General features: G+C 45.5%; 1 protein-coding gene across 1 annotated transcript; it reads right to left on the bottom strand.

The window, feature by feature from the left end:
• Nucleotides 1–5,607: 5,607 nt before the first annotated feature.
• Nucleotides 5,608–11,386, bottom strand: LOC123772329 (cuticle protein AM1199). The gene is given in 4 exon segments (XM_045765420.2): nt 5,608–6,392; nt 6,394–6,415; nt 6,528–6,781; nt 11,307–11,386. Coding segments are annotated over 4 exon segments (435 nt in total). The 5' UTR covers nt 11,316–11,386; the 3' UTR covers nt 5,608–6,242.
• Nucleotides 11,387–24,525: the final 13,139 nt, after the last annotated feature.

The following is a 24,525-nucleotide window of genomic DNA, read 5'->3' as shown; positions in this document are numbered from 1 at the left end:
GAGTGGTTACTCCTCTGTCACCCTTCCATATCTGTTACTCCATATCTCACCCTTTATTTGTAATTCCATCTTCATTTGTGTACATGTAACTTTAATAGGTGTAGTGGTCCCAAGGTGTAGCGGTCCTGGTTGTTCCATGGCCAATTATTATAAGGAAATGGGAATTCATTAGTTTGGTCATTCATGGCTGCGCCTATGGCTGGCTGCCTCAATTGGCTCGTTTAATTGACATATTATTTTCCTTTACTGAACTTCCAGATGCCTGACTCCTGATCTTGTGCATTGCTTTGCACCTATTTGCACTCACGTATTTGTTCCTTCAGGATCGAGCTTTATCCCTTGTAAGCCGCCTCTCTAGCTGTTTGTCTAATGCAATGTCTCCTGACCTATGTATTTATCAAATGTTACAATTAGGAATGGAGTTCGCTTCTACAGTCTGCTCGTTTTGTTCATTTAATTTTTCCCCATTACTCTTTCCCTAAAAGTACACTTTCAAACATCACTATGACTAATGTGCTTCCCACTTGTTTTATTATGTGACTGAAAATATTTCTTCTTTTTGCCCAATATGTCAACCATCAAAGTATTTGAAATGTTTCAATCACCTCTCTCTACCCTCCCTCTCTCTCTCTCTCCCTCTCTCTCTCTCTCCCTCTCTCTCTCTCTCTCTCTCTCTCTCTCTCTCTCTCTCTCTCTCTCTCTCTCTCTCTCTGTTTCTAGCTATCTCTCTATCTCCTCTTTTCTAGCGTTAACAGGTTTAGGTCTTACAGTCTTTCTTCAGATCCAAAACCTCGCAATTCTGAGACGGGCCTAGTTGCAAATTTCTAAACCTTTTCGAGTTTGCCTTTATTTTTTAGATGGGGGCTCCACCCATCTATTAATAGATGAGTGGAGGTATTAATACCATATTAATTATTAATTATTAGTATTAATACTATATTAATACCCTATTAATATCTCCCTTTGTTATACCCCATTCATCCACTTATACACCTCTATCATGTTATACCTAATTCTCCGCGTTCTAGAGAATGTAATTTAAGCTTTGTCAATTTTTCTTCATATGGCAGGTTTTTAATTTGGGGAAATATCTTTGTCATCCTACGCTGGACGCGTTCTGGGGAATTTATGTACATTCTATAGTACGGCGACCTAAACTGAACTGCATAATCTAAATGGGGCCTAACCAGAGCAAGATATAACTGAAGAACACCTGGTGTCTTGTTAGTAACGCTTCGATTAATAAATCCCAGCGTCTTATTTGCCTTATTACGAACATTTCTGCATTGATTTTTTTGTTTTAAATTCTTACTAATCATAACTCCCAGATCCCTTTCGCAATCTGACTTCACAATCTGAACACCATCCAGCTCGTATCTTGTAACTATATCATCATTACCCAGCCTTAAAACCTTACATTTGTCAGCATTAAACTGCATCTGCCAATCTTCTGACCATTTCAAAACCCTATTTAGATCGTCTTGAAGAGATAGTGAGTCCTTTTCCGTGTTTATTTCTCTCCCGATTTTTGTATCATTGGCAAATTTGCAAATATTGCTGCTCGAACTTCACTCTAAATCATTTATATCTGAATGATGTTCTGGGTATTGATAACTTAGTGTATGCTGCTGATGTTATTCTGTTTATAGGAGCATCCATAGTTTGGTTTGGTGTTATTCCCACTCACAGGTCTTTTTCTCTAGTCGTTATAGGGGTGTACTTTCCTTTCATCGTGTTCTGGCCCTTCTTACTCACCTAGTTGTGCTTGCGGGGGTTGAGCTATGGCTCTTTGGTCACACATGCAGTTATCGTGTGTGTGTGTGTGTGTGTGTGTGTGTGTGTGCGCACGTGTGTTTGTATATTCGAGCACGCACACATAATGAAGATTACACGTTCGTCTACCATGTATCCGGGTATTTTCCCCATAAACAAGCCAACTGCGCAGTTTTCGGTGTTCACGCGAGCGGGCAACCTAACAAGCCTCGGGATGATGTATAAATGAATATTCATCATTTACAGTTGTTCATGCATGTACATGCACGCAAATTCAACCACACACACACATGCGCGTACCTAGGAAGAGGAACTAGAAGGCCAGACACTGGATACCGAATGGGAGATGAAGTTCTTCACGAAACGGACAGAGAGAAAGACGTAGGAGTTGATTTCACGCCAAACTTGTCTCCTGAAGCCCACATCAAAAGAATAACGTCTGCGGCGTATGCGAGGCTGGCTAACATCAGCACTGCTTTCAGGAACCTGTATAAGGAAACCTTCAGAACCTTGTATACCACATATGTAAGGCCAATCCTGGAGTATAGATTGATCTATGGCTCGTGTGTTCCTGCAGCCTTTCTCGCAACTATAATTTATATATATATAGTTTAATATTTCCTTTTATTCATTTCCACTCATCACGGATATCTCTCTCTCTCTCTCTCTCTTTCCTCCTCATGTGAAGCTTCCTCGCTCTCTTCCCTGAAATATCAAGTTCATGACAAAAAACGGGAAAAAGAAAACGTGATGCGAGGGGTTTCATAGTTATATATATTTTCAGTAAATTGGTCTCATTCCCCTGAGGTAAATGTATTAGGTTTGGGGTTTTATGCAATTTTTTTTTTAAATTCTAAGAAATTATATGAGAGCTCAACTTTACTAGATATTATTTTTACTTTGAAAATTTATCTTTTTTTTTACGTGTATGTTCTGTGTAATATTGATTGTAAAATTTTTAATTACGTGGCTTAATTGAAGTTGATATTGATGGCGAGAATTTTAGTTAAAATTGTTACTTAGAATTTAAAGGACATGATATGAAATGAAGATACATTTTTCCAAATATTCAAAGAAAATTTAAAATGCCAAACCTGCATGAACGCTATATGGTGCACGCACGCATATCTACAAGAGAACGTACAAGCACACGCAAACACATTCACCTACCTACCTACCCTCTGTCCCCAAGTTTTCTTCAGTGTCCCCAAATTCTCTGTCTCTTCCTCCGTTTTCTTTAATCTTCTCTGCTGTTTTTCTTCCCTGTCCCTTATTCCTGATCCCTTATCACTCCTTCCAGCCCTCTTATCTCTCACTTGTTCCTTATTTCCTCTCATCCCTACTTTTCAGCACCCTCCTTTTCCCCCCTTTTATCTCTGTCTGTCTTTATATCTTTTTTCTTTTCTTTTTAAACTAAGGTTAGGGTTTGTAAGAGATGTCGAATGACGTACCTAGTGAAACTGAAATCAAGAGCTGTTATCCTACCTCAGCTCATCTGAAGCCTGCTCCTAGAGACTCATTTGTTTCATGAGAATGTATTTTTGAAACTATCACATAGGGAACTATCATATAAGGAACCTGGTGAAACTGCAAGCAAGAGCTGTAATCCTGCCTTAGTTAAGTTGAAACCTACTCTTTGAGGCCCATTTACTTCATGAACCTGTTATATGCATCAGTAGGAATAGCTTTTGTTCATTAACAACAATAGGTAACAATTATATAAGGAATAGGATCAGTGTGTAGCCAACTGTGTACCAGAGCCTTCATGTGATCAGTTGACCTGATCTTCCGTGTATCAACCTGTTGAGCCAACAAGTTCCAGATGCGAGTCATTGTAGGAGTGAATGATCGCTGACGGAGAGATGTTGTTGGGAAAGGCACTTCCAGCATGAGACTGTTGAAGGTTGAGAACCTAGTGCTACGGGTGGCAACTACGGGTTGTCCACGCAGTTGGGCCAGGTGCGGAACTTTGAGGATGTTTGCCTTGTACATGACAGTAAGACCTCTCTCTCTCTCTTCTCTCTCTCTCTCTCTCTCTCTCTCTCTCTCTCTCTCTCTCTCTCTCTCTCTCTCTCTCTCTCTCTCTCTCTCTCTCTCTCTCTAGCTCTCTCCCCCCCCCACTCTCCCCCTCCCCTCCCCAATCAGGAAGAGTGAAAGTGCACAGGAGACGGTCTGCGTGTGTGACCTTGGTGTGTCTCATCTCCTTCCCCCCGCCCCCCTCCGTCTCCACTATCCCCCCCCCCTCAGATTAACCCCTCTCCTTCCCCCTCCCGTTTCCTTCCCCGCTTCCCTTACCTGATCCTTCTCGCTTGGACCTTTGTTATGAAAGCTGGAAATGAGAGAGAGAGAGAGAGAGAGAGAGAGAGAGAGAGAGAGAGAGAGAGAGAGAGAGAGAGAGAGACAGAGAGAGACAGAGAGAGAGAGACAGAGAGAGACAGAGAGAGACAGACAGAGAGAGACAGAGAGAGACAGAGAGGAAGAGGAGAGCTAGAGACACCTCTCGCAAGGGTACAGACATCAGGCTTCAGGCATGCTGCTGGGTGTTTGGGGTATTCCAGCTGTAAGGTATTCCTGTGTCCAGATTGTCTGCTGATGTACCTAGTTGTGTCCAGACTGTCTGCTGATGTACCTAGTTGTGTCCAGACTGTCTGCTGATGTACCTAGTTGTGTCCAGACTGTCTGCTGATGTACCTATTTGTGTCCAAACTGACTGCTGATGTACCTAGTTGTGTCCAGACTGTCTGCTGATGTACCTAGTTGTGTCCAGACTGTCTGCTGATGTACCTAGTTGTGTCCAGACTGACTGCTGATGTACCTAGTTGTGTCCAGACTGACTGCTGATATACCTAGTTGTGTCCAGACTGTCTGCTGATGTACCTAGTTGTGTCCAGACTGTCTGCTGATGTACCTAGTTGTGTCCAGATTGTCTGCTGATGTACCTAGTTGTGTCCAGACTGTCTGCTGATGTACCTAGTTGTGTCCAGACTGTCTGCTGATGTACCTAGTTGTGTCCAGACTGTCTGCTGATGTACCTAGTTGTGTCCAGAATATCTGTGATAATGGAAGCTGTAGTAATGGTGATTGTGTGTTTTGTAGTGGAGGTAATTGTGGTTGTTGTAGTGATGGTGATTGTGATTGTTCTAGTGGTAGTGATGGTGATTGTGGTTGTTGTAGTGGTGGTGATTGTGGTTGTTCTAGTGGTGGTGATGGTGATTGTGGTTGTTGTAATGGTGGTGATTGTGGTTGTAATGGGACTGTTGAGAGTACTGGTGTTAGTGGTGGTGGTGGGATTGAGGAGGGGTGAAAATTGTTGTAACAGTGGTGAAGTACGGGTATGTTGGGGATTGTGTTGGTGGTGATGATTTTGATGGTGAGAATGGTGGAGATGGTGGTGATGATGGTGCTGGTGAAGATGGCAGACATTGCTCCAGGCTGGAGTGTTGGGGTGAGAGTGTAATTGGTTTAAAAGCGGGTAACCTTGAAGACAGGCGAGTTAACGGGCGGGCGGACGAGCGGGTGGGCGTTTGGGTGTGCATAGTGGGTTGCTGGGTTGCAACCCGGGTGGGTAGGCAAGAGCAACCTTCACCTGGAGTGTACCTGCGCAGGGTTCTACGAGTTCTTCTACCCTCCAAGTCACACACTTACTCATACACTTCGAGCAACACTTATACAATTGCTTCAATACAACTGTATGAAAATTACATTAAGCATGTTTAACACTTGTTGTAAACATGTATCAAATGTCTTCTTGCTGCGTGACCTCTCGTCCGTCGTAGGATAAATATTATATTATTTTCCGGGTACCTCAGTCGTCCTGGGATATATAATAACCAATCAAGCGAGAATCTTTATTTTTCATCGTACATAAGTATAGTATTGTAAACAAATGTGCTTTCTTTGGGACTAGAGAGAAATATTGGGTGGTTGTGAAAGCCTAATGTCGTTGTGACAGTTGTCATGATTGTCGTTGACAGTCACCATTGCTGTCATTGACAGGCACCATTGTTGTCATTGACAGTCACCATGGCTGTCATTGAGTCACCATTGCTGTCATTGACAGGCACCATGGCTGTCATTGACAAGCACCATGGCTGTCGGTGTGGCACGTTATTCTGTCATTGTGACAAACTCCATGGCAGTCGATGTGACAGACGCTATAGCTGTCAGTTTGACAGACGCCATGTCTATTTGAGTGACACACCATGACTGTCAATGTGGTAGACACTATGGCTGTCATTCAGACAAACAACACAGCCATCATCGTGACAAACAAACATGGCTGTCATCGTCACAGAACCCATATGGCTTCCACTATATCAGTCATTGAGACTAATTATAAAACCAAAAATCAATAACAAAAATCATTCTCGGATTATCCGAGAAATCTGATGGCCTGTAACAAGCGGCACTCTGTAGACGAGACGGGTGCCACGGGTGCCAGCCCCGTGGCACCACCGTCAATGGCACTCTCAGTTCTCAGACTGGGCCCTGAGGCGAGCTTGCTCCTCAGCGAAGGCGATTTGGGCGATGGCGTGAGCTGGGAGGGGGTGTGGCGTCGGGATCTGGTCGCCCTGGGGCTGGAAGCCGAACTCGTTAGCGATGTAGGAGATATGTACTTGGCTGGCCCTCGGGGGAGGTGTACCTGCAACCACACCCCAAAAGGAGTTTGAAATGGAGATAATGGATATACGGGATCTAGGGGTTTCGTAAATTTGTGTGACATATATAGGTTGGGATGATATCATCCGACTTACGAGATGAAGCCTTCGGCGTTACTTTGGCCGCCCGAGCCAGCTTGGCCGCTCTCGCTGACCACGATGCCATTCTCGGTCTCGAAGTCGGTCTTGTAGACGGCTCCATGCGGCGCCAGACGGTCGTCCCGCAGGATGGCTATGGGAGGCTGTGGCGCCTGCAGGTGGGCGGCCTCCACGACGGCTGTGGGAGGCTGCGGCGACTCTCCGGGCAGCTTAGCGGCGGCGGCGAAGGCGACCAGGGCGGTGAACACGACCTGTCGAAGGTGGACACCGACACGATGAGCATGCGACGGTCCTGACGGTAGCCAGGTGATAGCTGATGCTCACCAATGACGAGAACGATGGATTCATCATAGCTAACTCCCAGGTACCTATTTACTGCTGGGGAACAGGGGCACCAGGGTGAAAGAAACTCTGCCCATTTGCTTCCGCCTCCACCGGGGATCGAACTCGGAATCTCAGAACTATGAATCCGAAGTGCTGTCCACTCAGCTGTCAGGCCCCACCGTGTTAAAGTACAATACGTTCCTATTGTTCACATGTGGATTATTTTAGTCCTTATGGTCCAATCTGCTTGTTCAATCGGAACACAGACACATGTACCGAAGTAGGAACTAGAGACCAGGGACGGGAACTAGAGACCAGGGACGGGAACTAGAGACCAGGGACGGGAACTAGAGACCAGGGACGGGAACTAGAGACCAGGGACGGGAGCTAGAGACCAGGGACGGGAACTAGAGACCAGGAGACGGAAACTAGAGACCAGGGACGGGAACTAGAGACCAGGGACGGGAACTAGAGACCAGGGACGGGAGCTAGAGACCAGGGACGGGAACTAGAGACCAGGGACGGGAGCTAGAGACCAGGGGACGGAAAATAGAGACCAGGGACGGGAACTAGAGACCAGGGACGGGAACTAGAGACCAGGGACGGAAAATAGAGACCAGGGACGCGAACTAGAGACCAGGGACGGGAACTAGAGACCAGGGACGGGAACTAGAGACCAGGGACGGAAAATAGAGACCAGGGACGGAAACTAGAGACCAGGGACGGGAACTAGAGACCAGGAGACGGAAACTAGAGATCAGGGACGAGAACTAGAGACCAGGGACGGGAACTAGAGACCAGGGGACGGAAAATACAGACCAGGGACGGAAACTAGAGACCAGGGACGGGAACTAGAGACCAGGGACGGAAAATAGAGACCAGGGACGGAAAATAGAGACCAGGGACGGGAACTAGAGACCAGGGACGGGAACTAGAGACCAGGGACGGGAACTAGAGACCAGGGACGGGAACTAGAGATCAGGGACGGAAAATAGAGACCAGGGACGGGAGCTAGAGACCAGGGACGGGAACTAGAGACCAGGGACGGGAACTAGAGACCAGGGGACGGAAAATAGAGACCAGGGACGGGAACTAGAGACCAGGGACGGGAACTAGAGATCAGGGACGGGAACTAGAGACCAGGGACGGGAACTAGAGACCAGGGACGGGAACTAGAGACCAGGGACGAGAACTAGAGATCAGGGACGGGAACTAGAGACCAGGGACGGGAACTAGAGATCAGGGACGGGAGCTAGAGACCTGGGACGGAAACTAGAGACCAGGAACGGAAACTAGAGACCAGGAACGGGAGCTAGAGACCAGGGGACGGGAACTAGAGACCAGGGACGGGAACTAGAGACCAGGGGACGGAAAATAGAGACCAGGGACGGGAACTAGAGACCAGGGACGGGAACTAGAGACCAGGGGACGGAAAATAGAGACCAGGGACGGGAAATAGAGACCAGGGACGGGAACTAGAGACCAGGGACGGGAACTTGAGATCAGGGACGGGAACTAGAGACCAGGGGACGGAAAATAGAGACCAGGGACGGGAAATAGAGACCAGGGACGGGAACTAGAGACCAGGGACGGGAACTAGAGATCAGGGACGGGAACTAGAAATCAGGGACTGGAACTAGGGACCAGGGACGGGAACTAGAGATCAGGGACGGGAACTAGAGACCAAGGACGGGAACTAGAGACCAGGGACGGGAACTAGAGATCAGGGACGGGAGCTATAGAGACCAGGGACGGGAACAAGAGACCAGGGACGGGAGCTAGAGACCAGAGACGGGAACTAGAGACCAGAGACGGGAGCTAGAGACCAGGGGCGGAACTAGAGACCAGAGACGGGAGCTAGAGACCAGGGGCGGAACTAGAGATCAGGGACGGGAGCTATAGAGACCAGGGACGGGAGCTAGAGACCAGGGACGAGAACTAGAGACCAGGGACGGGAGCTAGAGACCAGGGGACGGAAACTAGAGACCAGGGACGGGAGCTAGAGACCAGGGGCGGAACTAGAGACCAGGGACGGGAGCTAGAGACCCAGATGAGACATAAGGACACACAAGATTGGTTCGTCAGGATGAAACCAATTAGCTAACGAATTTCGCTTCCAGTAGATAAACGACATATGAGATGAAGAAACAAGTAGTGTATTGTGAAGACTAATAATAAACAGAAGCTCCCCTATGATTATCTCCATTGCTCAAACTATTATGTATTAGCGATAAGACCTACCATTAATGTATAATAACTTACTGTAAATATATAGCTCTTGTAATAGCACTTTCTCTGTAACTAGCTGACATTGTAACTATAAGGTGTGAAGGATAGATGAAATTGTTTATGAAATAATCTAAGATGAGGTCTGATAAAGACCTTTTGTGCCCCTCTGTAATGCCTTTTGCGCTACCGCTCACAGGATGGGTATGGGGAGCACAATAAATTAGCCGCCTCCGACGGCAACAATCAATCAAGCTAACGAATGAGTCTGACAATTTTATTACAATAGGAACAGAGAAGGTTGTTATCTTGAGGTTATCTTGAGATGATTTCGGGGCTTTAGTGTCCCCGCGGCCCGGTCTTCGACCAGGCCTCCACCCCCAGGAAGCAGCCCGTGACAGCTGACTAACACCCAGGTACCTATTTTACTGCTAGGTAACAGGGGCATAGGGTGAAGGAAACTCTGCCCATTGTTTCTCGCCGGCGCCTGGGATCGAACCCAGGACCACAGGATCACAAGTCCAGCGTGCTGTCCGCTCGGCCGACCGGCTCCCCTAAGCATCCCAACCTTCGACGGCTCGAGAAGTGGAACCGGGGTTGCTGAATATCTATCTAAACAAACAAAAACAAAAACACGTGCATTCCACAAGACATCTGTACTGAACAGGTGGGAATCTGAAGAAAGATTAAGGTAACTTGCTCGTCTGGAACATGAGGGAGGATATGATTACGACGTATAAGATTCTTAGAGGAATTAAAAATGAATTCTATTGACTTGAATTCTGAAATGACGAGGAATTAAACATCGTCGACAATGATGACATGTTCAGGATACGTGGAAGAAAACGGGGGATGTAGGGTACTATCAAGGGAAAGCGCAAAGTCATTACGACTATATAGCACTTGGCAGAGGTCAGGATAAGGATTTGGGATGGGACGGAGGGAAGGAATGGTACCCAACCACTTGGACGGTCGGGAATTAAACGCCGACCTGCATGAAGCGAGACCGTCGCTCTACCGTCCATCCCAAGTGGTTGGGTGGTTTAAGCTGGTCACAGGGACGAGAGCAGCATCTTAAGGTGTAAGAATAGTAAATAAGGAAAGCAAGAGCAGTCTCCGTGGTGTAGTGGTAAGACACTCGCCTGGCGTTCCGCGAGCGCTATGTCATGGGTTCTTATCCTGGCCGGGGAGGATTTACTGGGCGCAATTCCTTAACTGTAGCCTCTGTTTAACGCAACAGTAAAATGTGTACTTGGATGAAAAAACGATTCTTCGCGGCAGGGGATCGTATTCCAGGGACCTGCCCGAAACGCTACGCGTACTAGTGGCTGTACAAGAATGTAACAACTCTTGTATATATCTCAAAAAAAAAAAAAAAAAAATATGAGGCGGTTATGAGGTAAACATTCTCAAAGCAACTATGATAACAAAGCAAGTATGATAGAGCAAGCACTATAACAAAGAATGTTTGATAAAGCAAGCACCATTACAAAGCAAGGTGGGCAATAAAGGATGTATTAAAAAATAGGAAGTTGGAGATGCATTACATTCCATGAGTGATAAGAGAAAGGCGGGGTCACGGAGCTGATGCTCAACCCCTTCAAGCACGCACTCGTCCCTGGAAAACAGCAGGTTTCGGGGAGACGTGATTGCTACCTATAAAACTTTGAAAGGAATTGATAGACCAGTCAAGGACATTATTTACGAACAAGGGGCGCACGCACGTACACACACACACACACACACACACACACACACACACACACACACACACACACTCACACTCACACACACGCACACGCACACACACACACACACACAGACACACACACACACACACACGCACACACGGACACGCAAATTAGTCACAGGGACGTCAGGAAGAACGTGTTCAGTGTCAGAGCTCTATAAGTGGAGCAGGTTAGACGCAGAAGTCGTTGAAGCTAAATCGAATCCAAGTTTTAAATGTAAATATGATAAAAGCGTGAGAAATAAGTCATTAATCTAAGAACGTTCGGAAGGCGGGGCCAAGAGCCTAGCTCGACCCTGCAAGCAGATCTTGGTGAGAACACGCACGCTCACACACACAATCATTCACACACACACACACACACACACACACATACACGCACACACACACATACACGCACACACACACACACATACACGCACACACACACATAATCATACACGCACACACACACACACACGCACACAACTACTTACCAGCTTCATGGTTGTCGGGAAGAGATGACTGTGATGTGGGGAAACGTCGTCTCCTCCTTTATACTGCGTCACAAGTGAGAGGCTCAGACAAAAAAAAAAGCGCTCTTCCCATGACTTTTCACCCCCGCCAGGCATGTCCCCCTACCCAGAACCCCCCCTTTCCCCCCTCCCACAACCCCTCTTGCCCAGAAACCCTTCCCCCACTCCGTGCAGGGACCACCCGAGCCCAAAAGCTTCCATCCCCCCTCCTTCTCCACCAAGCATTACCCCCTACATCGAATTGCCATTTTCTTGACTTACCCGAAACGACAACAGTTCGTCTGTTCTCTGCAATATAGCTCACTAGTGGGAGTACCCGGTGGTGCCCGGGTCGATTTCTATCTTTAGGTTGTATATTGACTTAAGGACCATTCACGCCTTACGTTCACTTGATGCTCGAGCGACCCCATAATGTTGAAGTGATTTGATGAAATATTTGTGTCCAATAATGCCACGAGTGGTGTCACTCTGGCATTGTTGTGGGTGCATGTTGTGGGTGCATGTTAAGCATCAATTTCCTTACCATATCTTTAAGCACTGATGGCTAGGGTGAGATGATTGATGCCTGACTACAGCGTCTAGTTTTTTTTTTTTTTTGAGATATATACAAGAGTTGATACATTCTTGTACAGCCACTAGTACGCGTAGCGTTTCGGGCAGGTCCCTGGAATACGATCCCCTGTCGCGAAGAATCGTTTTTTCATCCAAGTACACATTTTACTGTTGAGTTAAACAGAGGCTACAGTTAAGGAATTGCGCCCAGTAAATCCTCCCCGGCCAGGATACGAACCCATGACATAGCGCTCGCGGAACGCCAGGCGAGTGTCTTACCACTACACCACGGAGACTGTAGTTGTCCACCAGGTCTGCCATCTCCCTTTTGGGTTAATGGAGGACCATCAAACAGCTGTATGTTCGAAGTCGAATTTATCTGAATGTTGATTACTAGAGTCAGCTCTAGATTGAACATGGCCTCAAGCGTATGGGGCCTCCGTCGATCGTCAGTGCATGTGATTATTGTCGTATCGTTCACTATGTCTTGGGGATTCAGGATGGTGTTGTGGTGTTGGGAGTGATGCTGCTTAACACCTCCCTCTTGCAAATGAAGTGTAAGACATCTACTCAGTGTTCGTGGTGTCTAATGTAGCATATATTGTGCAGCACAGTCTCCATAACTTTTTTTTAATATACTTCATTAGTACACATCAGTTTATCAGAGAAGGCAAAGATATTATGTCTCATAATGAGGGAAGCTGTTCGAGGGGTTATCTTGAGATTATCTTGAGATGATTTCGGGGCTTTTTAGTGTCCCCGCGGCCCGGTCCACGATCAGGCCTCCACCCCCAGGAAGCATCCCGTGACAGCTGACTAACACCCAGGTACTTGTTTTACTGCTAGGTAACAGGGGCATAGGTGAAAGAAACTCTGCCCATTGTTTCTCGCCGGCGCCTGGGATCGAACCCAGGACCACAGGATCACAAGTACAGCGTGCTGTCCGCTCGGCCGACCGGCTCCTTAGGACCGGGTCTGCTCCTGGGAGTATGGGTTCGTGTCACTTCTGGGGTGTGAGTTTTCAGTCGCATATAGTCCTGGGGGACCATTCAGACTTGTTCGCATATATATATATATATATATATATATATATATATATATATATATATATATATATATATATATATATATATATATATATATATATATATATAAGTTCTCAGTTTCTAGGACCAAAAACCAGACTGTTCACTTGGAGGCCAGGTCCAGCAGCAGGTCTGATCAAGGATACACAGCGGGATCTTTACCGTGCTGTTCCTCACCTTACCATGAGGTTCACCTCACAACTGTACATCACCTCACAACTGTAAATCACCTCACTGTACATCACCTCACTGTACATCACCTCACTGTACATCACCTCACTGTACATCACCTCACTGGACATCACCTCACTGTACATCACCTCACTGTACATCACCTCACTGTACATCACATCACTGTACATCACCTCACTGTACATCACATCACTGTACATCACCTCACTGGACATCACATCACTGTACATCACCTCACTGTACATCACATCACTGTACATCACCTCACTGTACATCACCTCACTGTACATCACCTCACTGTACATCACATCACTGTACATCACCTCACTGTACATCACATCACTGTACATCACCTCACTGTACATCACCTCACTGTACATCACATCACTGTACATCACCTCACTGTACATCACCTCACTGTACATCACCTCACTGTACATCACCTCACTGTACATCACCTCACTGTACATCACATCACTGTACATCACCTCACTGTACATCACATCACTGTACATCACCTCACTGTACATCACATCACTGTACATCACCTCACTGTACATCACCTCACTGTACATCACCTCACTGTACATCACATCACTGTACATCACCTCACTGTACATCACATCACTGTACATCACCTCACTGTACATCACCTCACTGTACATCACATCACTGTACATCACCTCACTGTACATCACCTCACTGTACATCACCTCACTGTACATCACCTCACTGTACATCACCTCACTGTACATCACATCACTGTACATCACCTCACTGTACATCACATCACTGTACATCACCTCACTGTACATCACATCACTGTACATCACCTCACTGTACATCACATCACTGTACATCACCTCACTGTACATCACCTCACTGTACATCACCTCACTGTACATCACCTCACTGTACACCTCACTGTACATCACATCACTGTACATCACCTCACTGTACATCACCTCACTGTACATCACCTCACTGTACATCACCTCACTGTACATCACATCACTGTACATCACCTCACTGTACATCACATCACTGTACATCACCTCACTGTACATCACATCACTGTACATCACCTCACTGTACATCACATCACTGTACATCACCTCACTGTACATCACATCACTGTACATCACCTCACTGTACATCACATCACTGTACATCACCTCATTGTACATCACATCACTGTACATCACCTCACTGTACATCACATCACTGTACATCACCTCACTGTACATCACCTCACTGTACATCACCTCACTGTACATCACCTCACTGTACATCACATCACTGTACATCACCTCACTGTACATCACCTCACTGTACATCACCTCACTGTACATCACCTCACTGTACATCACCTCACTGTACATCACATCACTGTACATCACCTCACTGTACATCACCTCACTGTACATCACCTCACTGTACATCACCTCACTGTACATCACCTCACTGTACATCACCTCACTGTACATCACCTCACTGTACATCACCTCACTGTACATCACATCACTGTACATCACCTCACTGTACATCACATCACTGTACATCACCTCACTGTACATCACCTCACTGTACATCACCTCACTGTACATCACCTCACTGTACATCACCTCACTGTACATCACCTCACTGTACATCACCTCACTGTACATCACCTCACTGTACATCACCTCACTGTACATCACCTCACTGTACATCACCTCACTGTACATCACATCACTGTACATCACATCACTGTACATCACCTCACTGTACATCACATCACTGTACATCACCTCACTGTACATCACATCACTGTACATCACATCACTGTACATCACCTCACTGTACATCACCTCACTGTACATCACCTCACTGTACATCACCCTTATTCTCAACTGATTTTGATTGTTGCCGCCGAAGGCGGTTAGTTTATTGTGCACCCCATACTCATCCTGTGAGCGGTAGCGCAAAAAGGATTACAGAGGGCACAAAAGGTCTTTATCAGACCTCACCGGAGATAATTACATTAACAATATCATCTATCCTTAACACCTTATAATTACCGTGTCAGCTAGTTACAGAAAATTTTCTATTTCAAGAGCTATATATTTACAGTAAGTCATTATACATTAATGGTAGGTCTTACCGCTTATACATAATTGTTTGAGCAGTGGGGATATTACAGTCATTGGGGATATTACAGTCATTGGGGATATTACAGTCATTGGGGATATTACAGTCATTGGGGATATTACAGTCATTGGGGATATGCTGTTTGTTATTATTAGTCTTCACAATACACTACTTGTTTCTTAATCTCATATGTCGTTTATCTACTGGAAGGGAAATATGGATACAGTGCAAGGATTTCAGGTATTTTATCCTTAGTAATAAGATGGTTTGCCATTTCATAGAACGTGAGTTTTGATTTATCTCTAAATGGCTCAATATTACTACAGTCCAAGATATAGTGTTCGAGTGTGTGTCCCTGCCTATGTCCACACACTTTACACTTTACTTCATCGAGATCCAATACAAGCCGAACTGCCAGAGATACTTGTAGTCAAGTCTCATTCGAGCTGTGACAACGTTTGTTAGTCTGCTTATTTTGTTACTTGCCCCATACACATGTTTTACTTCACACATTTCATTAAGGTAAACAATGGACCTGCTGGTTTCAGTTTGCACTGTTCTACTTTCTTTAAATTCATCCAAGAGTTCTCGGCTAATGACACTTTTAAGGGACCAATTTGATAACTCAAGATTCCGCTCAATACTGTCTTTATTTACTGCAGCCTTAGCAAGGGCGTCAACTTTGTCATGTTCCTGCATGCCAATGTGAGAAGGAATCCACAACATTTTCATATTTACCTTCTTGCTAAGTATGCTTATATATCTATGTCTGGCTTCTGAGACAAGCACGTTATTATTTGATTGCAAACTATTTATTGCTCGGAGTGAGGAAATAGTCGGTGTAGTAGTAGTCACAGTGTAGTCGGAAATAAATTAGCTGTCTACTTCAGTGTAGTCAATAATTTTGAGTTATAAGTATTGCTACCAATTCAGCTTGCATTGTGGACGCCCAGTTACTAACTCTTGTATTCCTTTGAATTGTGTTACCATCGGGCTGATGAGCAATAACAGTACTTCCTGCTCTCCCTGTAGCTGTATTGAGTGATCCGTCAGTATATATGGTCTGTGCAATGTTGTTGTTATTTCATATATTGTGAATGTATTCTATGGTGCTTAATTTAGCAGCAAGCTGAGCATGAGGGTTGTTTGTGATTAGTTTCTTGGTGGGGTATGCAGGGGTCAGGATGTCAAAAGGTACTATCTGCCAGGGTGGAAGGAAGTGCTATACTTGTCCATCTGTATATACATCGTGCAGTCCCATCATTTTGCATATGTGTGGATGTTCTTTGAATCCATTTAGACTCGTTTGTTCCATTACATATGTTTTCTAACAGTTCAACTGACACAATGTTGTTTTTGTTATCACGCAGAAGCTTTAGTCCCATTATAAGTTTGATTTCAAATATTCTGTCTTGAATGCTTGCATCTACCTCTTGTGTACCAAATGATGTTCTAGCACTCTGGTTTGAGTTCCTTTGAGGCAGCACCAGCCGTCTCTAAGCTGGCAGTCCCCATGCCACGAGTGTGGCCTGGGCAGGTTCACAGCTGCACACACCACAGTACCACTGAATTGCACATCAGTCACACAGCAGAAGGGACTCCAATCATAACTCAGGATTAATACTAATAATTCAAACACTATACATGCATGCACGTAGAACCTCTGCAACGAGGCGGGGCACAAGGAGCCAGGCCTCTTAACTGCACATCACCCTTCTCAAGTTACGTCATGTCTCTGTTTAGTTTCCATGTCTTATAAGTCTAACATAAACGCCTCCTCTGCTTCCTTGCACCTCATTGTTGCCAGGTGCATCAATACGTGTACAGAGTTACCGCGAACATTCTTCCAATGTATCTTGTCTAGGAACTCTCTGATTTCTTATAGTTCCTGTTTTCTTAATGTAATTTCCACTTTTTTGTTCATTCGCAATCAACGGAGTGAATTTTTCTTAACAACGGTATTCATTTTGTGTTATTCTCTATATCTGCCGCTGATGAAGTTGGGTTGGGTTCCACTTGGGCCGCACGGTAGGGTGACGGTCTCGCTTCTTGCTAGTCGGCGTTTGATCCCCGATCGTCCAAGTGGTTGGCCACCATTTCTTCCGCCCTCACATCGCAAATCCTTATCCTGACCCCCTTCCCAGTGCTATATAGTCGTAATGACTTAGCCCTTTCCCCTAATAATTCTCTCTCTCTCTCTCTCTCCCTCTCTCTCTCTCTCTCTCTCTCTCTCTCTCTCTCTCTCTCTCTCTCTCTCTCTCTCTCTCTCTCTCTCTCTCTCTCTCTCTCTCTTTCACACTCTCTCTCTCTCTCTCTCTCTCTCTCTCTCTCTCTCTCTCTCTCTCTCTCTCTCTCTCTCTCTCTCTCTCTCTCTCTCTCTCTCTCTCTCTCTCTTAGGAAAAAGTCATAATTTTCCATGAGAGGAATTAAGTGTTAAACAACCTCCAGCAGTGTTAATACATGTACTTGACATATACCTGCTCGATCACCATATTTCTCACTAAGAAGAAAGCTTAGAGTGTTCTTGTGAGTGCAGACGTGTGTGGTGGGAAGGGTCTGATGACTGTGTGTTGTTATGTAACGGGAGCCCGTGGCAAGTAGAGGGAGGGAGATTACACTTTCACAGTGACGGACGCTTAATGCTGAGTAAGCAAAAGGTATTTACATCCACACACACACTCACACGTGTGAAGATCTATCTACACCAAGTCACTGGAGACACGGCAGCTACCAGAGTGCTGGAATACGCAGATGGCGGCAGTATACAAGGCAAGCATACGAGCTATTCACACTACAGGTTCGTATCCGTTACTCGACTACCCTTTAAGAGAGAAGGTACTGCGGTAACAGTGGACAGTATTAATATAGCAAGGCTTATATAACAGAGGCCAGCAGGTGTTGAGTGGCTGTAAACACTCTATCAGGAACCTCATTTCAATAATATGGCAGGATGACGAAGAGCAAAGTGAAGGCAGATTATGTTTTGGACTGACAGAGGGACTTAACAGTCTCACAGAGAATATTTGTTTACCAGACTGGACACAGGGTCGGGTGTAGGGGGTAAAGGAGCGCAAGTACCTCAGGCACGAGACAGTAGAGAGAGAAAGAGTAATGTGTAGCATATCCCAGATGGGCTCATCAATGCTGTCTCCTCATCAGTGCTACCTCCTCATCAGTGCTACTTCCTCATCAGTGCTACCTCCTCATCAGTGCTACTTCCTCATCAGTGCTACCTCCTCATCAGTGCTACCTCCTCATCAGTGCTACCTCCTCATCAGTGCTACCTCCTCATTAGTGCTTCCTCCTCATCAGTGCTACTTCCTACTCCTTCGTTGGTCTCTTCATTTTTTATGCCCAAGATACAATTGTGGAGACAAATTCACCCCTCCCCCCTCATTTAATCATATTTTTCAGCGATCAACACCAGCAACAAGGCTGCAATGGACGTTGCCCGACGGCAAGAAGCAACAAGATGACTTCCTCCAACTTCAAGGCTGCTCTGGACGTTTATAAACTCCCAAGTTGAGAGTATACATTACTGACGATGGCGTCTCACCTGCCAGGTCTGTATCAGGCCGGCCGGAGAGAGGAAATGTTGAGGAGGCGATACAGAGACGCTATATAGAATGTTGAATGATAAAGTGTTATTAAGAACATAAGAATTAAGGTAACTGTTGAAGGCCCATGGCCCTTTAGAAAGTCATTGTATCAGATGGCCAACAGTTATTAAGGTGGGGCACAGGAGCTGGATCCCAATCTTTATAAATACAAATGCCTTCTTCCACTAAATTACTCACGTAAATGGTATTCGCAAAATTTAGGAAGTTCAGAAATTTTGCGACGAAGGGAAGAAGATAAGGGGTTAAAGGGAAGGAGATGGGGGTTAAAGGGAAGGAGATGGGGGTTAAAGGGAGGGAGATGGGGGTTAAAGGGAAGGAGATGTGGTTAAAGGGAAGGAGATGGGGGTTAAAGAGAAGGAGATGGAGTTAAAGGAAAGGAGATGGGAGTTAAAGGGAAGGATGCTGGAAGAGGAAGGAGGGTAGAATAAGGACGACATTTGATGGGAGAGAAAAGGAAAGGGAGTGAAAGGGGTTAGAGGTGAAAGGATAGAGATTGGCAAGTGCACTTTTCGCACGACAAATTCACTCACCTGGAAGTCAATACCAGGAATGGTTGAGTGTGTTTAGGGACGGTGGAGTGCGTCCTGATGAGTGAGTATCCAGTGAAGGGTCAGTACTTAGTGATGAGTGTGTCTATGAAAGGATGAGTGCATTGTGATGAGTGTGTGCACGGAGATGGCTTAGCCAATAGAATAATATTGGTAACTGCTTCGGTGATGACGGTGGTGGTGTTATTCTAATGCTGTTTTACATATTAAAAGTCATCGTCTCCCTTGCCACCAAACATGTAACGTATGTAGTCCACATATTTGATTATAAGTTGTATGTGGGTGGTGAGGTTGAGTCTCTTGTCTTTGTATAGGCCAAGGCACTTTTCATTATTTTTATTACTGGTGTTAACATTGTCTATCATTGATTTGATAAAACATTGCATTTGTTGATTTGCTTCCAAATAAAATAATAGGGATATTAACCCATGGAACCGCCAACCTGACGAAGCCGTAAATGCCAAAACATTGCTTCACTTTAAAATATAATCCTCAGGAACAATATGAGCACCATTGACAGGACTACGGCTTCTTGTCCCCGTCAAGGCCACAATAGAGAAATAAATTCAGGAAAATTACAAAAAATATATATATATATATTTCATAAAGTATCCCATATAACACTGGCTTTCTATGATATTTTGGTTGCTACTGTTAAAAGAAAACTGCAAATACTGGGCAAACAATAATAAATAAAATTCAGCTTTAACATCAGCTTTTTTATTATTCAAATAATATTTTTTTATTTAGACAGACAGCCCGTGTATATATGTACGTTGGTTAACTCGTGATCAAAGGCATTAGGTGAAAGGAAACATGCCCAACCATATCAGTCCTGCTCGGGATGCGAACCTGGCATCCCCGATTGCGAGTTGAGAGCGAACCCAATTATACGAAATTGGCATGCACAAATCCACGAGGGCCGTGATGAGGATTCGAACCTACGCACGGGATTCCAACCTAGCACAGCGGCATATGCTAGGTTGGCCAACATAAGAACTGCTTTTAGAAACTTATGTAAGGAATCGTTCAGGACCCTGTATACCACTTATGTCAGACCAGTCCTGGAATATGCAGCTCCAGCCTGGAGTCCATACCTAGTTAAACACAAGACAAAGTAAGAGAAGATAACTGGTATGTCATCAGACTCGTCCCGGAACTGAGAGGTATGAGCTAAGAGGAAAGGCTGAAGGAGCTGAACCTCACATCCCTGAAAAGCAGAACGGTAAGGGGAGACATGATAACCACGTACAAAATTATCAGGTGAATTGACAGGGTGGACAAAGACAAACTCTTCAGCACGGGTGGAACGCGAACAAGGGGACACAGGTGGAAACTTAGTACCCAAATGAGCCAGAGACATTAAAAATATTTTTTTCAGTGTCAGAGTAGTTAACAAATGGAATGCATTAGGCAGTGATGTGGTGGAGGCTGACTCTATACACAGTTTCAACCAGTAGGCTCAGGAATCTGTACACCAATTGATTGACGGTCGAGAGGCGGGACCAAGGAGACAAAGCTCAACCCCCCTGCAAGCACAACTAGGTGAGTACGGGATGTTCCCAGCTGCGCCTTGGCTGGGAACGTGGATTTGTTCATTTGATATATCACGCTATTGTGATATCTGTGTGTAATGAAGTAAGGCCGTAGAGGAAGAACATTTTTTAATTTTTTTTTAAATTTTGCCCCGAGGGGCGAGTTTATTGGGCAGCGCCACTCATCTTGTGAGTGAACATACCGCCATAGCAGAATGTACAACACTCCCCAATAGGAAGAAAACCCGCTGGGTTGTTCATCCTGTCACTTGTACCCAGACACAGCTGGGACTTGCTTAACTGTCTCAAGTGAACAGCTCCGGAAGAACATTTGGTTGACAAAGCCCGGGTGCAGGGGGGGAATTGTGTGAAAACCCAATTGGGCTTCGGAGAAGCTGCGGGATCCTAAAGAGGGCAGTAGCACTCCAGGTTGTAAATTTTTTACCATGTCGTGGCACAGTGGACTAAGGCACAGCTGGGAACTTCCCGTGCGTAGGTTTGAACCCTTATCGTGGCCCTTGTGGATTTGTTCATTTGATATATCATGCTATTGTGATTTCTGTGAGTATTGGCATGCAGTTTTTACCTTATTTGAGTAAATATGGGAGATCGTGTGGTACTTAAGATAAGAGCACATAGTGTAACTATTGCACTCTTGCGGTGGAATGTTCCAATATGTAGTGATGGACCGCGAATAATTCCCTTTTTGTACTTTTAATGTTATATTCGGGAAAAATAAAGCTAAACAACTAATTTAAATATTCCTAAGCCTAGTATAGTACACATATAATAATTCATATAATAATCCATTGTGTTGGGGACAGGCAGCCCGTGTATATATACACATGTTAGGCCAGAGGTACAGTGCCAGTTTTATAGGTGCCGAGGCTCTGGTGGGCCTGACAAAAGCCTGCCATTTTCCTATCATGTTTCTATATATGTCAAACGATTAAGTATTTCGTGTTTGTACTCACTAATTAATCATAAAATATAAGTACCAAGGAAAGAGAAAACATCAATTATGATATTTATCCATTTAAGAAGTTCAAGCACTTAGAGCTCACAAAATACAACCAGTGAGAAGTTTGCAGGCGATGAGTCACAATAACGTGGCTAAAGTAAGTTGACCAGACCACACACTAGAAGGTGAAGGGACGACGTTTCGGTCCGTCCTGGACCATTCTCAAGTCGATTGTGAATGTCGACCATTCTCAAGTCGACAATCGACTTAAGAATGGTCCAGGACGGACCGAAACGTCGTCGTCGTCCCTTAACCTTCTAGTGTGTGGTCTGGTCAACAGTAAGAAGTTTCACAATAGTGTCCACAAAGGGACAGGTGTGAGATGTTTTCAGGGGTGTGAAGCACCTCTTGTCCTAGTGTCATCTGTGGCACCGCAGCCATGATATGGCACATGGCTCAGGATTCCACTGAACTGGAGAAGGTCCATGTAATTTAACAAACATAAGTGCTGATACAGGATTTATGAGTATTCTTGAGTGTGTTGTTAGTTTCAGGTTCATATGACTGAATCTCCTCTCACACTTGCCAGTACTAATAGGAATAACTTGTAAATATTTCAGTAATGGTGTTAATCTTGGGGATGCGGCGTCTATGTTCCTCCACATTATCCTAAAAATGCTATAAAAAGGCTCCAGTATTAGAGAAATCCACGGACCTCCAGCCACCACTTTACTAATGCCACTGAAACACAGAAGCAGAGTTGCCAACTCAGTATTTCACACGACGCCAGAAGCACCCCTATTGAGCATTAAAAATCTCCACATATGTCAGTTGCTTAATTTTCCCCCTGATAGTTCCTTTCCTTTCCTATTCATTTTCTGTATCCTTTTTTTTCAAGCAGTGAGAGATGTGTTGTTGGGCTTCAAGGGCAGCTTCTGTGTTTGGGGTAGACCTGGAGGATGAAACGATGAGTCACAATAAAGTGGCTGAAGATATGGGGACCAAACCACACTACAGAAGACCGAGAAACGACGACGTTTCGGTCCGTCCTGGGACCAGATTCACGAAAGCACATACGAACCTGAACACCTTTTCTCTATCTTTAGCGGCTTTATTTCCAATTATTGAAGAGTTTACAAGCATGAAAACTTCCCAATCAACTGTTGTTATTGTTATAAACAGCCTCCTGGTGCTTCGGAGCTCATCAAGTGTTTAATAATTGAAAACAAAGCCGCCAAAGATTGAGAAAAGATGTACAGGTTCGTAAGTACTTACGTAAATGCTTTCGTGAATCTGGCCCCATGGGACTCTTATCAAGCCACATACGGCTTGATAATTGTCTGGGACGGACCGAAACGTCGTTTCGGTCCGTTTCGAACCGAAACGTTTCTCCATCTTGTGTTGAGTGGTTTGATCATCATGTGCTTGGTGGGGATACACTGAGAGGATGTACACTACACTACATTATTGGATTTGTTCATGGGAGGATGTATATGGGGGGGGGGAGGGTGGGCAGGGGATGGGGGTGTATAGTGGGGTACTGGGTGTGTATAGTGGGGTACTGGGGGTGTATAGTGGGGTACTGGGTGTGTATAGTGGGGTACTGGGGGTGTATAGTGGGGTACTGGGTGTGTATAGTGGGGTACTGGGTGTGTATAGTGGGGTACTGGGGGTGTATAGAGGGGTACTGAGGGTGTATAGTGGGGTACTGGGTGTGTATAGTGGGGTACTGGGTGTGTATAGTGGGGTACTGGGGGTGTATATTGGGGTACTGGGTGTGTATAGTGGGGTACTGGGGGTGTATAGTGGGGTACTGGGGGTGTATAGTGGGGTACTGGGGGTGTATAGTGGGGTACTGGGTGTGTATATTGGGGTACTGGGTGTGTATAGTGGGGTACTGGGGGTGTATAGTGGGGTACTGGGGGTGTATAGTGGGGTACTGGGTGTGTATAGTGGGGTACTGGGTGTGTATAGTGGGGTACTGGGGGTGTATAGTGGGGTACTGGGTGTGTATAGTGGGGTACTGGGGGTGTATAGTGGGGTACTGGGTGTGTATAGTGGGGTACTGGGTGTGTATAGTGGGGTACTGGGTGTGTATAGTGGGGTACTAGGTGTGTATAGTGGGGTACTGGGGGTGTATAGTGGGGTACTGGGGGTGTATAGTGGGGTACTGGGTGTGTATAGTGGGGTACTGGGTGTGTATAGTGGGGGTACTGGGGGTGTAAAGTGGGGTACTGGGGGTGTATAGTGGGGTACTGGGAGTGTATAGTGGGGTACTGGGGGTGTATAGTGGGGTACTGGGGGTGTATAGTGGGGGTACTGGGGGTGTATAGTGGGGGTACTGGGGGTGTAAAGTGGGGTACTGGGGGTGTATAGTGGGGTACTGGGTGTGTATAGTGGGGTACTGGGGGTGTATAGTGGGGGTACTGGGGGTGTGTGTTCAGGGGAAGACTTGGAGAATGTGTGCTTGTGTGTGGAGGTTCATTCCCAGTAATTTTACTGGTAATAAAGAAAGAGAAAAAATTTACTAGTGTATAACATGGGTAACTGATGTGTT

Source organism: Procambarus clarkii, chromosome 69, assembly GCF_040958095.1.
Source record: "Procambarus clarkii isolate CNS0578487 chromosome 69, FALCON_Pclarkii_2.0, whole genome shotgun sequence".
In the NCBI taxonomy this organism is placed as follows: Eukaryota; Metazoa; Arthropoda; class Malacostraca; order Decapoda; family Cambaridae; genus Procambarus; species Procambarus clarkii.
The sequence above is the reverse complement of the archived record's forward strand: the minus strand, read 5'-3'. Positions and strand labels throughout refer to the sequence as shown.